Here is a 19,247-nt window from a genome sequence, read left to right as displayed (position 1 = left end):
TTTGACCTGAATTTAGTGCTAAAAATCTTGTCATTCCATTGCACACAAAATCCCCTTATTCTTCTTTTGAAAAATGGAGAAAGGTAGTATTGTAATGTCTTTATATCCCTTCAGTATGCATTCACTTCAGTTTGCTTTCTAGAAAAGGAACTTGGTAACATTATAACTGTGTACTGTGCTAATCTGTGTATCTGGAAACTTGGTACAAATCACGTTAGTGGTTTGGTTGTTGCATTCCATAGTGGCCATTTCCCAGAATATCCAAATCATCACACAGCTTGGCATGAGAAAGAGCTGAGGGCCCAGAGAAGGATGGGATGATAGACACATTTTGCAGGTCGTGGATGAGGGCAAGTGGTATAAGGAAGTTTACAATGGTTGTCTTAGTAAAGGGTGCCAGTCCAGCCAACAGCATTGGAAATAATTAGGGGTGGAGGAGGACTCGCACAGTTCAGTGACTTGACATTCCTGGATGCTACAGGCACCTATTTGTTCACAGTTCTAGCCAGCAGGAGTCTGGCTCTTTGTATTTCTGCCTTAGAGGATCAATAAAGTATAATACTTGAAGAGACAGGGATAATGCTATTACTTATATCTGTCCATGTGGTTTGTGGTTCTCACCGTGCTGATCAAATATAATATTCAGTCACCAAGTCTATTAAATTAAGTTCATTGACTCAGAAAAGTCTGTTAAGAAAAGGCAATTTCCTTGCTACACATGCCAGTAAGTGAAAATGCAGACTGCTAGCCAGTTCTACCTTTCTCAGTGACATGTCCCATTCACTCATCCAATAAGACCATCCAGGTACACTGCTTGTTTTGTGACATTTCCCAAGACTGAGGTGCTTCTATCTCTCTCTTTCTCTCTCTGTTTAAGCTGTTGTGTTTCAAAAGTCCTTGTTTCCTTGGTAGCTGAGCAGCAATTTCAATTTCCAGTTTACAGCTGTAAGCTAGTTTTAAGTGAACGGTGGCTTAACAATTAGAACTGCAACCTGACTGGGAGCAGCATGTGCATGCAGCCTGTCTTCCTAGACTTAGTAGTCTGAGAGGGGTAGCCATGTTAAAAGCACATTACTTAATAAATACATTTGTTAGTCTTAAATGTGTTACAGAACTGCTTGTTTTTCCTAGACTTAAGACCCATACATATATGCATGTTTCCAGTGCTTCAGGGCTCAAAGGATAGAGTCTAATGTAAATCCCAGCCCCTGTTCATAGCTGACATCCACTGTTTTCAATTCCTGTACACTCCACTCTTCTCTTTGCATAGAATGGGATTTTTCCTTTCTCTGTAATTGTTGCTATTTACGTGTCACATTCACATGCAGTGTATTCGCTCAAAGAAGTAGAAAATGTAAACTGTACATCTGCAGTCCAATTTAAAAGCTAGAAAATATTTATTTCAACAAACTCATCCAAGTGATATTAAAAATGATTACAAACCCTTTAGCCCCCAAAAGATAACTAACAAATTGTGCAATTAGGATGTGGAGCACATATTACAATTTCCATTGTTAAACTTAGGCCCTGTCTACACTAGCCCCAAACTTCGAAATGGCCATGCAAATGGCCATTTCGAAGTTTACTAATGAAGCACTGAAATGCATATTCAGTGCCTCATTAGCATGCAGGCGGCCGCGGCACTTCAAAATTGATGCGGCTTGCCGCCGCACGGCTCTTCCCGACGGGGCTCCTTTTTGAAAGGACCCCGCCTACTTCAAAGTCCCCCATGGGAATAAGGGGACTTCGAAGTAGGCGGGGTCCTTTCAAAAAGGAGCCCCGTCGGGACGAGCTGCACGGCGGCGAGCCGCGTCAATTTTGAAGTGCCGCGGCCTCCTGCATGCTAATGAGGCACTGAATATGCATTTCAGCGCTTCATTAGTAAACTTCAAAATGGCCATTTGCATGGCCATTTCGAAGTTTGGGGCTAGCGTAGACGTAGCCTTAGAAAGCTACACTGGTGAAAAATTGGTGTCATTAATTTTTTTTCTGATTAAACATGTTAGTTCAGTATGCTGCTAATTAACAATTAGCATTTTCCTCTCTTGCCAGCATCTTTTGTTCAATCACTTTCATTTTCACTGTTTGCTGCACTGGGTGTCTTGACACAGCAGTCTACCATAAAACGACTTTTTAATTCATTATGCTGAGTGAGTGAGTGAGAGAGTAAAGTGAAAGAAAAGTGTTTTGCTTCCTGATAGATAACATCTCTCATAGTTCTTTTTGGCACCTCTGTTTAAATGGGCTGTCTGTTAGTTCAGAACAACTTCTATTCCAGCAGCACGGCTTGCATGACAGTGAGGAAGAGCAGTATTGTGTATGGGACAACCTAGTAACTGCTGAGATGAGGAGATTGGAAATGATTTTTACTTGAAATCGTTTGGTCTCCAATCTGGCTTGGCTTTGATTTCAGGCATTCAGGAAATGGAACTTTGGGAGCCGAAGTCAACTGGAAAATGTACACTGCTCTCCCTCAGCTAAGTGTGACTTAATGGAAATGTTAAAATGCACCTCATTGTTTATGTGGAGTCTCCTTTTGGCAAGGAGGAGGAATCTGTATAATCACTTATTCTGGAGATTTTCCTCGGGAATAGGAAGTGCGGACACTTTTTAAAAGGAAACATTTGTAGGCAAATACCCTTTTTCATGCAGAATTAGTCAAATCTGTGCTATACCAGCCATTGGCCAGTGAAGGGTGTATGCTAAAGGGATATATGTGGCAGGACATTTAAATAACTGCTGAGTTTTGACCTATTCATCAGCAATCAGTTTAGCTTAGACTGAAGACCAACTGGCAGGCTTTCTCTTCATGCAGGAAAAGGCCCTGTTGCTTCATGAAGTGAGTGCTATGGCAGTGATAGTTTCTGTAAACGACATGTCATGCAGGTGTGAGCAAAGTGCGGGGTGGGCCCCCTTGGGAGTGTGAAATTTCATATCAGGGTGAAGCACAGTCGACGGCTGGGTGTCAGGTCCATCTCCTTAAAAATGCTGAAATATGTTACTGTTGTTTACATATGTGTATTCACATTTATACACAGATTAATAAAGTTTTTTATGTTCCACAGATGTATTTTCTTATGTGTGCGGAAAGGGATTTTTTCTTCATACAAATATAACCGAAATTTCCATTGGTTTAGATTACATTAGACAGGTTGGGGTGTGGGAGCTGCTAATTGCAGTGATGAAAAGCAGGGCCCAACAAAAAAAGTTTGTTCACCCCTGCTCTAATGTACCTGAACTCCTCTTCTGAGAAGACCTGTCTCCTTTGCTGCTCTCCGTTAGACACCAAATGAGTGTGTTGGTAGACCCTCAGTGCAGCTATTAAAACAGCTGTTGGAAGGGATCCCTACAGAGAGTGTTGATTAAAAAGTTCACAAACACCACTGGGAGGAAGACTCTGCTCAGGCTGTATTTTCCTCTGGCTGGCTCCTTGTGTTGTCATTGGGTTAGTGCACCAAATCAGAGTGATAGCATTTGAAACCCACTTTGGTCTGATAGAAGTGCCTGTGACAAGAGTAAGAGAGAGACAGCATGCATGAGGTGATACCTTTTCTTGGACCAGCTGCAGTTGGTGGAAGGTGTAAGCTTTCAAGTGACATAGAACTTGCCTTCACGTCTGGGGAAGGAAAAAAAGAGTTTTGGAGCCAAATACAAACTAGAACAGATTTTTAAGCATCAGGGTTAACACATAGGCAATAAGGGTTACATAACTATGCGAAAGAGATGTGAAGTAGGCCATTCAGGATTAACAGGTATATATATTGTAAATTATTGTGATGAGCCATGAAGCCAGTGTCCCTGCTGATTTGATGATTTTTGGTGTCTAGCAGCATTATGAATTTAAGTTCCCAGACTCTCCTTTGAAGACACTGTGCAAGTCTCCCGTGAGGACAAGTACTAAAAGATCAAATATAGAGTAACCACTTTCTACAAAGTGTTCGCACATGGGTGATAAGGTGTTTTCTTGACTTTTTTATCATGTTTCTGCGTGAGTTCATTTGCCAGAGTCGTGATTGTATGGTCCACCCACAGAGTTATTGAAGCAGTTGATGCACTAGATGAGGTACATGATGCTGTGGTAGACGTGTAGGATCCGGGCATCTTGACAGGTGTGTTGTGGGAGGGCATATTGATCACCATAGCAGTGGAAAGATGTCTGCAGATTTTGCGTCAGTTCTTTTGGGAGGGCCTGATGCAGCGTTGTGTTGGTGTGTCCTGGTTTCCGGGGAGCTAGTGTCTGATGATGCATGTGATGAATTTGGAGGGTTGTTTGGAGACAAGAAGAGGAGGTCTATTTCAGCATGCTATTCCCATCAAGTATGGCTTGTAATTTTTTGATGGTACCCCATATGAGTTCCAGTGCAGTATGGTAGGTGACATGAGAGGGTGTGTAGGTTGCAGGTTTTTCCTGCTCTGTTGAAGCAGGTTCTGTCAGGGTATTTCACATGATACAATCTTTTTCTGTGGTGGAGTGTTCTTGTTTAGTGAAAATAGTTTTAAATGTGTTTGTGTGGTGCATCTGGCGTGGTAATCTGTAGGTTTCTTTTATGTAGCCATCTGGATGTTTCTGTTGTTGACGCTGATTACAGTGCTCAAGAAGTTGATGTTGGTATAGTTGCTGATGATGTGATAGAAATCACTTATGGAATTTCGGTCTCCTGTGCAGCAAATGGAAATATCATTAATTATTTCAGATATAACATTGGTTTCATGGAGCATTTAGCCACTAATTTTTCCTCATGTTATCCTGTGAAGAGGTTGTATGTTGGGGAGCCATCCTAGTGACCATGGCTGTTCTCATGGTTTGGACAAAAAATTTTTTGTTAAGGATGAAATCACTGTGGACGAGGATGAAACGATTGTGTGTTATCTTTTAGGTATTTGCCACAGGCAGTGATGCCATCATCATGTGGGGTATTGGGAATTAAGGAGATGACATTGATGGCAAGGGTGGGTTTCAGAGGAAGTTGTTTGTGATATCTGTAAGACATTCATAGTGACTTGAAGAAACCTAGCCTTTAGTGAGGTGAGTGATTTGAGGTTGTGTTCCATGATATGGGTTCTATAGAATGGGTTTGCCTGGATTCCCTTGTTTGTGTTTCTTGGAAAACTTGTAGAACAGCAACCAAGGCTAGTGCGCAGGCCACATGAGTTTCCCTCCTTTAGCTCAGTCGGCTGTAAGATTGTCATATCCAAGACTGTCTCCCAAGAGAGGAAAGTTCTGCTGACTGCACTTGCATACCTAGAATTTGTGTGGTGTGCCCCTTGACCTGTAGCAGTGCTTTGACTGGATGCTGAGGGAGCACACATTGCTCAGTCACTATCGCGTGCCGTCTGCACCCATCTCACTTCATGTACATGTTGCTTTAGTAATACCAGTAGAAAAAAATATCTATACAAATGGAGAACAGCAAAATCTGGCAAGCCTGCATGTGGGCAATAGTAAACAAAGTCTCATGGGCCACACACAAAATCCTGATGTGCTGCATGTGGTTCCTGAGCTGCAGGTTGCCTGCCACTGTTGTAGAATGTCTGTAGTGTGTTTTAATGAAGGTGAGGTTCTGGAGTGTTTCTTGGAGTTGTTGTGAGGAAGATTTGATGGCATCTTTAAATTTCCATATGAATGGTGATGATGGGTGGCCTTTTAGTGTCTTACGCTCAGTGACATCATAAAGCTGTCTGTTTGCTTCTTTGACATCACCTTCACAATTAAGGATTTCTTTTTTCTGTTGGTTTGATCACTATCTAGTGGTGGAGCTAGATGTCCTTTTGGTGGTAGAGGGATTATAATGGATGTAATATTTGTTGAGGATTTCACAGTCATTTTTTCTCCAGGAGCGATTATTATAATGATCCAGTGTGCGGTTTGGTCCAATCTGGGGGTGTCCAGTCAGATGACTGTTTATTTTTATGACTGTTGGTGAGGACCTGGTTGTTGTGGTGATCTTGTCTTTACTGTGAAAGAACTCCTTGAGGTGGAGTCAGCAGGAGAATTGTTTCACTTCTCCACATATTAGTAGAGTATCAGGTTCTAGGGTGGGGTGGAATTTAGCTGGTTACAGGTAGTATTGATAGATTAATGATGCTGGGGTGTCTTGTAGTATCCATCTGGTGGATCATGATATCTGGGTTTCTCTTGGAGGTTATGTTTGTTGGTTGTGGAGTTGTTGTAGTTGGTTCCACTTTGGATTGCTGTCATCAGGGTTTTTAGGTCAGTGGTTTGGGTTTCCTGCATGATCTCCGGATAAGTTTATTGATTTTATTTTTTTTCCAGCATGTGGGAGCATATAATCATTTCCTGTTTGTGCTGCGGGGGTGTGTAGAGTTCAGGAGATAGCTGTTCAACTTTTCTGAGGTTCTTCTGTAGAGCTGGCTAGTACATTTGGACTACAAGGAGAAATTCAGTGGAGAATTAGGCTCCGTGTGTCAAAATGCTTCATTATGGTGCAATGATTTTATGTGTACACACACACACACACACACACATTAGAAGATTCACCCAGTGTTGCTCAGGTCCTTAACTCAGTTAATTTTTATTCTTCTTCATTTAAGTCATTGGTCTGGGGTGGGGCTGGGAATGCAGGGTTCAGTATGCAGGCTGCCCTGCGGGGAAAGGACTTCTCAGACCTTTCTCACCCCAGCAGCTTAGGGCCAGGTGCAAAGTACATTTCCCTGACTGCTGTTGCTCCATGGGACACAGCCAAGAGAGGGATGCATGTCCTGCGGCTGGGGCAGGTCCAGCGTCATCTGTCTCCTTTCTTCCCCAGCCTGAGTGAGGCATGCAGCAACTTTTCACTTTCCCCTTGCTCCTTGGTGAAGGGGCCCAGCCAGCAATGTTCCTATATGAACTGGGGGGATGGCAGAAGGGAACTACAGCCGCCCGCCCTCTCCCTAAAGGTGCCTGGGATGTGGAAGGCTCAGGGTTGGGGCAGTCTGTGATGGGAGGGACGGGCAGCCCTGGACAGCCGCTTTCATCTTCCTATTGATTTTTGTCTCTTTTCTATATGGTTTTATGAGACACTCTCCCTCTCCAGGCACATCGCATTTTCCTGGCACAACCCAACGCTTATCTTGCTTTAAGTTATTGTAAGAGGAAGCTGCATACCAAACTTGATGGTCCTTGCTCTTACTATTTAGAAGCAATTCTTGAACAAACAAACGGATGGACAGACAGACTCTCTGAAATATATAATAGATATCCTGCTGTATATACGTAGTTACAGTTTGGTTCTCAGGTAGGACAGTGAGTTATGTTTCTTGTCATTCCAATATTTGGGCCTGATCTTGCAAGTTTCAGAACACCTTCTACAAAGGGCTCACACCCTCAGCTCCCACTTATTTCATTATGCATAGAGGGTACCCATCTTGCAGGAGACATGCAGCATCTCCCAGGTGTGATCTTGGTGAAATAGGTTCTTTAAAACACAATTGCTAGCCTCTTTTGCAAAAGGCAATGGATTGTTTCTCTAAACAAGACTCATCTACAGTGCATTGAAATGCAAAACCCTACTGCTTCAAAATGTTGAGGACACTGATTTACAAATGGGTTCACTGACATACATAAAGATGTCTCTACATGACAAATAATTGCTCTGGGCCCTTGGAGGATGAGAATGGTGTGGTGAGGAAGAGGTTATGATTGCTGGCACTAAGGAAATTGAAGGATAATTGTTCTCAGTTATCTGATCTGAGACAAAATAAACTAATTGTACCCTTGGAGACATCTAAATCAAGATTAGGATTGAGATCCCATTGCTGTGTTTGACGATTTCAACATTCACAAGCACTGTAATTTTGCATTTGCTTTCAACCTTTTCATAGTCAGCAGCAGAGAGTAAATGTGTAGGGCAGCCATCAGAGATCCCTTGTTCTGCTGAAAATATGACTAGGTAAAACTAATAGCAACAAAATCGAAGAGGATTTGAGGTTGGATTTGCATAAACTTTGAAAACTTTTGCTTCTCCCTGACCTTAACAAGTTAGGGACAGATTAAGACAAGTTCATGGTCCAAGGGGACCTAGTTTGCCTGTGAGTCAGAAGCAGAATGGTAGCTAGGTGCAGCATGTGTGGCCATGTATGTGCTGGGGAGTGCTGGGTTATTTTACCTGCCAGGAGAATTTGGAAAAAAAATCAACTATCTGCTATCAGAGTCTGGAAGAGAGACTTCATGCCACGCATAAGGGGCTGGGAGGGAACATGTGTTGAAGATCTATGGGACACCACCTTTTTTTATGTAAGAAATTCAAAAATAATGTGGATCTGGTTCCCAGTTAACCTTAATCAGTCTCTCTTGTGGCTGTATTTAGTGATTATTATCACTAGAGGCTCAGGTCTTTGGTCCTCTCTCTTGGCTCCTGGACAACTGCACTTAATACATCTGGGAAGCTCCAGGAATCTGCTGCCTCAAAAGTGCCCAAGAATGATTCCCTGATCTTCCTTTCTTAATGAAACTCTACCGTGTGTAATATTTGAAGGCAGTAATCAGCCCAGTAAGTATTGCCAGGCTTTCTTGAGAAGTCCATGAGATGGATTTCAGCTGAACCAAGCATCCTGTTGGAAGCAGAAAAGGTTGGCCAGAAGAGAAAGGGAACTTTTGATCATGTTCTTTGCCCATTGATATCACAGCTCTTCCTGCAGAAGCCATGCCACTACCACTGACTCTGCAGCAGTTGTCAGGTAGTGATGTTGCTTGGTGCTTAAGGAAAAACTCTGATATTATTATAGTCTTTGCATTGTCCTCTACCACCCTGTGAAAGTGTTACCCTCCAGAAGGGATTCCAGAGGTTCAGAGATGCGTAATTGTCCTCATGATCAGGATTTGGAGATTCTGCATCCTTTCAGAAGCCGGGGGTGGGGGGGGCATTCATTTTCATTCCTGCATAACTCCACTTATAATCAGCTAGAGATTTGCCTGATTTAGGATCTCTGCATCTGAACTAGAATTAAGAATGTATTGTTACTTTTTTTTACTATGGGAACACTTAAAGATTGTCCCTAGATAGTGGATCTGAGCTGGAACAAGAAAATAAAGATGTGCTTTGAAAGTAAAGTTTATTTCTATTTGTGTATGAGTGTACATGACAGTGAAGCGGGAGTGCAGGGTGGAGAGCAGGCTTTTAGCAATTGACAGCTCCTTTTTATCCTGGGAGGATGTGAACTGAATTTCTATATTTTTATTTTGTACCAGCAATTCATCAACAATATGTTCTCTCAGTAAACCGCACACATGCAAGTAAAATTGGGGTTTGGCTATTAATTTACAATATTTACATTTTTAACAGCAAGCTCCCATTTAGAGAGGTTAATGGTGTTTTGTGGGGAAGCATTATACAAATTAATATCTGCTATGACATGGATGTCACTTTTGGTGTCAGCCTTTCTGAATGTGGTCAAGGTCTTTGATGAGGTGTCTGACAGATAAGTTGACTTTGGAAGCTTGATTTTGACCTTGATCTCCCTTTCATTTATATTGTGAGCTTCTTGTTGCAATTTCACCTATTATGCAGTACCCTGCTCGTCTTTTTTTTTTTTTTGCCTAGGAAGTACTTTAATTGAACAGAAAATACAGTTCCTGAAAATTGAGTGAATCGTGACAAATAATCTCATTGGAGTGAATTATAACTAATTTTTTGGTCTTTTCATGAGTTTGATTTAGCTATTAGTTAAATAGATCTTTTGAATATATGACTATTAGTTATTCAAAAAAGAAAACTTAAATAAGGGAAAAATAATTTTAAAAACCCTTAGAATCTTATTCATTTTTTGTTCTGAGTAACTGTTAATTTTTATGTTTGTATCCAGTTTTATAAATACAAAATTGGGTCAGTTTATTAATCAATAAAATTAATAAGCACCAAGGGGCATTGTTCAGCAGAGGATAGCCGATGAAATCCTGTTAGCTGGGGATTTAAATAGTTGTGCATGACAACCTGTAGCACTAACTGAGTGGTATATTTTCTCACGAAATATATGACAAGGTGAGCTGTGCATTGCCTTTGCAAAATTGAAATCATTGAAATGAAATAGACAAGGACTTTGGCGGTGGGAAACGTTCCAAGATTTCTTGCATTTCTTGATAATCTCCATGGAATCTGAACACTTACCAAATGTTTTTTGTGTTGGCAGGTGGAGTGGATACAACAACAGGAAGTTAAAAGAAGGATAAAAAGGGATTATAAACCTGGCGGTACCCAATCCACTTATTTCAATGATCCCAAGTGGCCAAGCATGTGGTATATGGTAAGAATAAAGACTTGGATTCAGGCTAATTGTTTAGTTGGTCTGCTACAGTCCTCTGTAGGGGACAAAACAGTATCTTCAGAAAAAGAAAACTCTTTTTTCAGTTTTATGTAACCCAAGGAAGGATCTGGAAATTCTGTACAAGTCTAATGAGCACTTCATATTGTCGTGCTCTTGGGGAACTTTTTATGATAGACTAAAGTAGCATCAATGAGAAGAAGAAGAGACGTCATAACTATGGTCTGTTTGAGGAAGGAAAATTAAAACCCTTCTGCCTGGGTTTCAAATTCCTTGTTACCAAGACCCCACATGATACAAATAATTCCCACTGAGTCCTGTGTCAGTTGTATCATGAGACCAGAATTATAGCTTTGTGACACTTAGTATGCACACAGATGTGATGTGTTAGTTAATGAACTAATCCATCTGACTGCTTAGTGCTTTTAGTCTGACATAAGTACACAAGCAATTTTTTTTCTTTCTGTGTAACCATCACGGGTGAAGCTTAAATAGGAGACCTTGCTACCCAAACAGATTCTAACAGTGTTCTTAACTTGTGTGTTGTGGAGCTAAGTGAAGTATTTTAGGGATAGTATATCCAGACTTTGGAAGGAGGAAGAGTCAAATTATGTAAAATTTTGTCTGTGGTAAGCGATCTTGTCTTCAGAGACACTTGTTTCATAGAGTTCTTCATGTATCACACATCCAAAGACATTAAAGAGACGTTAAACTAATGTAGAATCAGTCTGTCCCAGGTCACCAGTGTGAGGGAGCCAGGACATTGCCTGGTCCTACTCTGTAGCAGGATGTATGAGAGCCAAAGAGGCAAAGGACCAGAACAGTTTGGAGGGGACATTTACTTTGGCCCATGCTTCTGCGTCTTTGAATAAGAGCGGCGTGCTCTGCAGGTTACCATATGTGTTGGGCTGTTGGGCATTTCTATAGCTGTGAGCCCAACCTTTTGAGTTTGCACTGTGCTCACCATTCTAGTCTTGATCTCCTTTGCTAGTGCTCTGCTGAACATTTGGTAGGAATCCTGGGCCCTACCCTCTTTCCACACAAGGTCACCCATGCAACTTAAAGGAGAGCAGGGTCCTAAAGTGAAGTAAGTATGCAAAAGATTTGAGACTTGACGGCTTGAGTGTCATCAAACTTGAGGGGCAAACTTTTTGGAACTAGCATATAAGGAGATAGGCATGTTTTCAGTTATCAGAAGGGTAACTGTGTTACTCTGTATCCCCAAAAACAACAAGAAGTCCAGTGGCGCCTTATAGACTAACATTTATTAAGCATAAGCTTTCAAGGGCAAAGACCCACTTCAGTTTTGATCTGAGTATCATCTCCGGTGCTGATGCTGCATTGAACCATAAACCCAAATATTTGATGTATATTAGCAAGAGTTTTCCTAAAGCTGCTTTACAAAGATGTTTTTGAATTCCTATTTTAAAAATCATTTGCATTTTATGCTTTTAAAAATTACCATTAGAAAACAAAACGGGCACAGACCAAAGGTAATTTGCAAATAACCGTACATTCAGAGATGCCAAGAGACCTTATCTTCAAGCACAGGTAAGAGTATGTTCTGTATGGGTAGGTCACCAATCAGAATGGGTAGTGACTTGGGTGTTGACCCATGAGTTCCAGGGTTCCTGGGCTTTGATCAGAGACTATGTCTGCAATAACCATACTTCTCAGATTTTGCATGTATCTATGAATGAGCCTTATCACTGCCTCTTTGAAAGGTACATTGTTGTCCCTGTCTTGAGCTTGACTCCACTTACTGAAATTCTGGCATAATTTTAAAATCTTCTCAATAAGCCTTGATATGCATGAGGGCTACATTTATGTGTATACCATATGGTATTTACAGTTAAGGTCCCATGTATTGGGAACGTTTCCTCCTTTTTCAGTCCAACAGACCTGAATCCTTTGATGCTGCAAGGTCACTCTGTTTTCCCCAGATCTGGAAGAGGAGGTGGGTTAAGGAATGTGTATGGGAATTCAAAGGGTGTTATCTGTTAGACTGTTAGGATCCTTTGATATACGTCTGCTCAGAAAAGTCAGGGGCAGGGGCTATGTCTACACTAGCCCCAAACTTCGAAACGGCCACGCAAATGGCCGTTTTGAAGTTTACTAATGAAGCGCTGAAATGCATATTCAGCACTTCATTAGCATGCGGGTGGCTGCAGCACTTCGAAATTGACACGCCTGGCTGCTACGCGGCTCGTCCCGACGGGGCTTCTTTTCGAAAGGATCCCGCCTACTTCGAAGTCCCCTTATTCCCATGAGCTTAGACTTCGAAGTAGGCAGGGTCCTTTCGAAAAGAAGCCTCATTGGGACGAGCCACGCGGCGGCAAGGCACGTCAATTTCGAAGTGCCGTGGCCGCCTGCATGCTAATGAAGCGCTGAATATGCATTTCAGTGCTTCATTAGTAAACTTTGAAATGGCCATTTGCGTGGCCATTTTGAAGTTTGGGGCTCCTGTAGACACAGCCAGGGGTTGCCGTAAAACTATCAATAAATTAACTAAGCACTGAACAATGATGATGAAGGCTTCACTGCTGCAGAAGATCAAACCGCTCCGGGTCACTCTTCCAGAGTTTGATTTCCCGCACCCCTGTGCTCCTCACAAGAGGTGAGGAGTAAGGAAGTTCGAATGGAGAAACTTTCCTGTCTATCTTCCTCTGTTAAGACAGACAAATTAGCTGAGTGTAGCTACGTTGATGTTAGCTATGCAACTGGTGTAGTTAAAATTGCATGTCTGCCATCGACTTCCATATCTAGTATAGACATAGCCCAAGTCTCTTGAGCTAGGTGTAGAGTATATTTTGGTGGAGGGTGTCACTGGCCCTAGGAATTCTGCAGTTTAGTTGCTGAGAATCTTTCCTCTCTGGTTGTATATAATTCTTTTTTTTTTTTTTTTACAACCTCCCTGTACTTTCCTAAAGCCTCCTTCTGTGACAAGCATTGCTTATCCTGGGAAGGCTGGATGTGATATTTGATGGCCTTGGTCAATGCTGCTACTTGGCACTGGCAGGGAAAGGGGTAGTTACTAAATGATGGCTATTATGTCAAACAGATTTTGGTGGAAACCTCTCACATTGCTCCATGACTGAGCTGTACTTATGCATGAAAGCATTATATTGTGGATGAATAATTCTCAAAATCACGTAAATTAAGTGTAGGTATAACGTATAACCAGAGGAACACAATTTTTGCTTTTGGATATAGCATCTTGCGTGATTCTCCTGTTGAACTACAGCACTGCTGTTCGCGAGTCACTGTCATTTGTAGCAGTTTTGGTGTCATGGTAGTGAGGCAGCTTGTTTTTGCTGTCCTGTGGTACGTGTTTATGGTTACCATGATCCTGGAAGTGATAGAATTACAGGCTCTCTTGTCTTCTGCATAGAAGTGCAAAATAGTAGCAGTGTTTTATTTATTATTTTAACTCATGGGAAGAGGAAGATTTCACAAACACCTCCACAGGTGAGGTGTCCCACTGAATTTTGTGTGACTATTAACTAGCTTAGATCTATGTAAAATGTTTGCAGGATTAGACCAAAGATCAGAACCCATGTTTTATGTATAGGTGGTGAGATAGCCAACATTTCAGAAAAAGTTTAATTACAAAAATTACAAATAAAATCTCTTCTCTGACAGGGTGGGCAGGATCAAAGGTAGATGTCTCCCATGCATGAAAGTCGGAATAGCGCAGCTGGAAGAATTTAGCTCTCAGGAGATCCAAGTTCAATTCCTTGGTCCACTACAGACTTCCTGTGTGACCTTGGGCAATAAATTTAGCTTTACAGTGCCTCATTTTCCCATCTGTGAAATGAGGATAATATCACAGCAGTTTTGTGAGGAGAAATATATGAAAAATTGTGAAGTGCTTCAATATCTGCTGATGGAAATCCCAACATAAATGCTAGATATTAGGTCTCCGGCTAAAGATGTTAATAATAGATCTGTGTAGTACGCAGAAATTCCATTTTGTGAAGGGTTTTCCAATTTCAAAATTTGGTTTCGTCCCAAATTAGAGGGAAACATGAACATATCTCAATTATCCATGAAAGAGAATTCAAGAGAAAAAAAGCTCAGATCAGTCAAAACGTTTTGCTTGGAAAAAATCAAAATGTTTTATTTTGATTAGAACTTTTTATATTATGTTGCAATACAAAAGATAAAAAATTGTATCCATAACACAAAATAAAATAATTCTAAAAAATTGAAATAGTTTATTGCTAAAATGTCAAAACAGGATAGTTCAACACTGTTTGAGCTTCACCTGCTTTTATGTGTATCTCCATACTATTCTGAGAAACAAAATTTCAGCAAAATCAAGGTGATTTTGTGAAGCATGTCAATTTTTATAAAACAAGGAGGAGGCCTTTGGCACCTTAAAGACTAACTGATTTATTCGGGTGTAAGCTGTTGTGGGTAAAAAAACACTTTGTTAGCCTTTTCAGGTGCCACAGAACTCATCGTTGTTTTTGCAGATACAGACTAACATGGTTATCTCTCTGAGGAGGGGTCTACACTCACCCCAGAAGATCGAACACTTACGTTCGATCTTCCAGGGTGCCGTTTCTTGCAGCAAAATGATGTGTTCCTGGGTCAGCGTCGACCCCGGAACTTCTTTTGAGCAGCATGGTATTAAGGAAGGTTGATGGGAGGAGTGGTCCCATCGACCTTCTGCTGTGAAGACAGGCATGGAAGTCAGCTGCTGAAAATTCGATTTTTGGTATGCAGTTGGCATACCAAAAATTGCGTAGCAGCCATCTACCTTCCAGCTAAGTGCAGACACAGCTTGAGACATTTCAGTTTTGATAGAACTGTATTTTGGGAACAGAGAATTGTTCTATCAAAATTTTTCTGACCAGCATGTGTTACAACCCACATGAGCTAATGTTTTCACTCCTTGAGATAATAATTGCTCTAGAAGGAAAAAGAAATCCATTCTTTCTATATTTTATTGCAATACGCTACTGAAAGGAAAAAGTTTGTTTTAGTGGTTCATTGTGCATTTTGGGAAAAAAAAACTATTTTATCCTATATGCCTATATGTAATACATTTTCAGTCACTCTTTGGTGATGCTAAACAAAGCAAGTAGGGTAGGATTGCTTGCTTTGTTTTTCAACGATGCAGACTGACACAGCTACCCCTCTGAGCCTTTGGTGATGCTGTTTTCTTTGGATCAGAGTCATGACATGGCCTTGTCCCTGTATTTTGGAGCATGTGTATTTGTCTTTATCTGAGCTATCTAATTTGTATGTGGCTTTAACCCTTATCCTGTCACAACACACACTGTCAGGACACACTATGTGAATAAATGGCAGTAACATATGATTTTACTGGACCAGAATCTTGGAAATGGGAGTTTCTAAAATTCCTATTAGTGTTCTGAATTGAGCATGCAACAGAGTCAAAGGCCAGTAGAGACCTTTGTAATCATCTAATCTGACTCCCTGCATGTCACCAACCAGAGAAGTTCCCCAGAATAATTCCTAGAGCATATCTTAGGCTACGTCTACACGTGCAGCCAACATCGAAATAGCTTATTTCGATGTTGCGACATCGAAATAGGCTATTTCGATGAATAACGTCTACACGTCCTCCAGGGCCGGCAACGTCGATGTTCAACTTCGACGTTGCTCAGCCCAACATCGAAATAGGCGCAGCGAGGGAACGTCTACACGTCAAAGTAGCACACATCGAAATAGGGATGCCAGGCACAGCTGCAGACAGGGTCACAGGGCGGACTCAACAGCAAGCCGCTCCCTTAAAGGGCCCCTCCCAGACACAGTTGCACTAAACAACACAAGATCCACAGAGCTGACAACTGGTTGCAGACCCTGTGCCTGCAGCATGGATCCCCAGCTGCCGCAGAAGCAGCCAGAAGCCCTGGGCTAAGGGCTGCTGCCCACGGTGACCATAGAGCCCCGCAGGGGCTGGAGAGAGAGCATCTCTCAACCCCCCAGCTGATGGCCGCCATGGAGGACCCAGCAATTTCGACGTTGCGGGACGCGGATCGTCTACACGGTCCCTCCTTCGACGTTGAACGTCAAAGTAGGGCGCTATTCCTATCTCCTCATGAGGTTAGCGACTTCGACGTCTCGCCGCCTAACGTCAAAGTTAACTTCGAAATAGCGCCCGACGCGTGTAGACGCGACGGGCGCTATTTCGAAGTTGGTGCCGCTACTTTGAAGTAGCGTGCACGTGTAGACACAGCTTTAATAACATCCCATTTTAATTTCAAAATTGTCAGTGAGGGAGAGCCCTCTACAGCTAGACAGTAAATTCTGACAGTCATAAAGTTTGCTCAAGAAGATGCAACCATTAACAAATTCTGAAGACGTGACCTTGGAGCTTTTTTTCAGGTCATTTCTAAATAGCTCCCATAAGAATGAATTTGTGATTGCAATTTCATCTTTATATGTTAATCTCACTTATCTTTTCTGCTTGTCAGATGAGGGGAAAATAAATCCTGGATAGAGCTTTCAGTCATTGCTACACCATAGGGAGACGATTCTAGGTTGCCAGAGCCAACCTTGTTATTATGAAAGCAATAAAGTACTATCCTGTGCTGGTACAGATTTTGATTAATGAGTAACTTTTGTTACAGGTTGAGATTGATACCTTTGGCCCTTGCACTGATCTAATCTCCAACAGGGCTGTATATTTCATTGAGATTTGTTGACACGAGGTCTTTTATCCATATTCTATGTCAAACAAAGTGTTCGATTAATGTTTTTCTCTCATCCCCCACCCCCTTACTTTGCTTCACAACCACAAACCTTGTGGTTTTAATAAGCAGGGACTCAGAAATGGTATGGGTTTATTTGAGTGACATCTGTGCCCAAAAGCGATGGGGGTGGAAGGTTGGTGTTCCTGCTGTTTCCCTTTGATTTATCACAGACAAATAGGGTGTGTATAAGATGAGGTGTATTTCAAATAAATAATCCATCTCTTTATTCCTCAGAGTTGATTTTAAAGATGTTCCTAGAAAGTGACACTTAGGAACTGTTGTAAAAAGATAAAAACATAAGACGTTTCCTCAATCCGGTTCTAAAGTAGCAGTCCCCAAACTGTTCATGAGGAATATTTGAGGGGATAAGTGCCTGGCAAGGGCTGAGCCAACCTCCAAACCCACTGACCCAAACTCCATTCTGGCTCTGGCTTAGGCTCCATCCCCATCCCCATTCCCACCTCCACACCCTGCTGAGGGCCCAATTTCAGCTGCACTCCTAGCCATGGTTCCCACTCCCACTGCAGCTCTCTCCTCCTAGTCCTGGCTGCCACACCAGCCTTAGCCCCTGGCCATGGCTCCGAGGGGGGACCTGGACAGATTACATTACAGATAAGAAGAAGGTGCGACATAAAAAGTTTGGGGACAACTGCTCTGAAGTTCCAACCAGTGTTCCCTTTATATTTTTCCATCCAAGGACAGACTAAATCTTATGTGCACCAGCAGTGGAAACACTTGCTGCCAGCTGCAGGCACTCTACTAATCAGCTGGGCAGCATTTGAATCTCTCCTGGGTGGCCGCCCAACTGCTCAGCTTACATGGAACTCTGGAAGGTACCCTAAGCTGCTAGTAAGTTAAGAGGAGTGGAACGTGCGCAGCATCTCACGGAAGTAAGACACTCACCACCTGCAAGATCAAGTCCACAGTGTTTCATTGTTCAAGAGCCCAGTTATCTGTGTAGGCTCTTTTTTGCATTCCTGTAGAAGGGAAAGCAAAACATTAAGAGATAATACTTTTAAAGAAAGCAATAGTTTTTCCTTATCTTAACCTGTAGGTTCTGAGGTATCTGTATCTAATGTAGTGGAATATTTCCTTTCTTGGACGAATGGCACATAATACCTGCTCTGTTGGTCACAGCTCAAATATTGTTCTAGACTGCCTTACACAGCTGGGAGTAGATTTTGTCAGACTCAACTGATACCAGGTCAAGAATGACTAGAGACCAGGGACCTTGCTTTCCCCATGACCTGTGCCCCATATGAGCATAGGGTTTGAAGAGTGAAAAGTCCAGCATATTACCCCACAGCTCACCTGTCTATGTGTCATTAGTTTAATACGAAACATACCTACCATGTTTCCCCTCTTTAATTTTTTTTGTATAAAATTTGCAGATTGCTCACCATTTTTGCATACCTGGTCAGTTCACCTAGTTGTTAAAAGGGGTCCCAGTCATCTGCAATATTCCACTGCTGTCTGAACATACATTACTGTACCTAGGGTTACTATATTTGAACATTTAAAAACGAGAACACCCCTGAGAGGGAATGTATCTGTATCAGCATCTACCAACTCAGGTTGTATTAATGGGTTAAAGTATGTACAGTACATTAATACAACCTGAGTTGGTAGATAGTGATACACTCCTTCTCAGGAGTGCCCCCTTTTTTGCAAAAACAATGAAAAGCCCTGTGGCATCTTATAGACTAACAGTTTTATCGGAGCATAAGCTTTCATGGGTAAAGACCCGCTTCATCTGATATATCTGTTAGTCTACAAGGTACTACAGGATTTCTTGTTTTATGCGGATACACACTATGGATGCATCTACACTAGCCGGCTACTTTGAAGTAGCTGGCACAACATCGAAATAGCACGCATCACGTCTACATGCGCCATGCGCTATTTCGACGTTGAAATCGACGTTAGGCGGCGAGATGTTGAAATCGCTATCCCTATGCGAAGATGGGAATAGCGCCCTACTTCGACGTTCAACATTGAAGTAGGGCATGTGTAGACGATCCGCATCCCACTACATCGAAATAGCGGGGTCCTCCACGGTGGCCATCAGCCGAGGAGTTGAGAGACACTCTGCCCAGCCCCTGTGGGGCTCTGTGGTTGCCGTGTGCAGCAGCCCTTAGCCCAGGGCTTCTGGCTGCTGCAGCTGGGGGTCCATGCTGTGTGCACGGGGTTTGCAACTGGTTGTCAGCTCTGTGGACCTCATGCTGTGCAGGCTGAGTGTGTCTGGGAGGGGACCTTTAAGGG

General features: G+C 42.2%; 1 protein-coding gene across 5 annotated transcripts in view; it reads left to right on the top strand.

The window, feature by feature from the left end:
- Nucleotides 1-19,247, top strand: part of PCSK5 (proprotein convertase subtilisin/kexin type 5) — a 361,111-nt gene that overhangs the window by 54,902 nt on the left and 286,962 nt on the right. For all 5 annotated transcript variants that reach the window (XM_074994754.1, XM_074994752.1, XM_074994753.1 and 2 more), the window contains exon 3: nucleotides 10,126-10,239. In XM_074994754.1, the coding sequence (XP_074850855.1) occupies nucleotides 10,126-10,239 (114 nt within the window). The remainder of the gene's footprint in view (nucleotides 1-10,125; nucleotides 10,240-19,247) is intronic.

This window comes from Carettochelys insculpta, chromosome 5, assembly GCF_033958435.1.
Source record: "Carettochelys insculpta isolate YL-2023 chromosome 5, ASM3395843v1, whole genome shotgun sequence".
NCBI lineage: Eukaryota > Metazoa > Chordata > Testudines > Carettochelyidae > Carettochelys > Carettochelys insculpta.
Note: the sequence above shows the minus strand (reverse complement) of the source record. Positions and strands in the feature narration are given on the sequence as shown.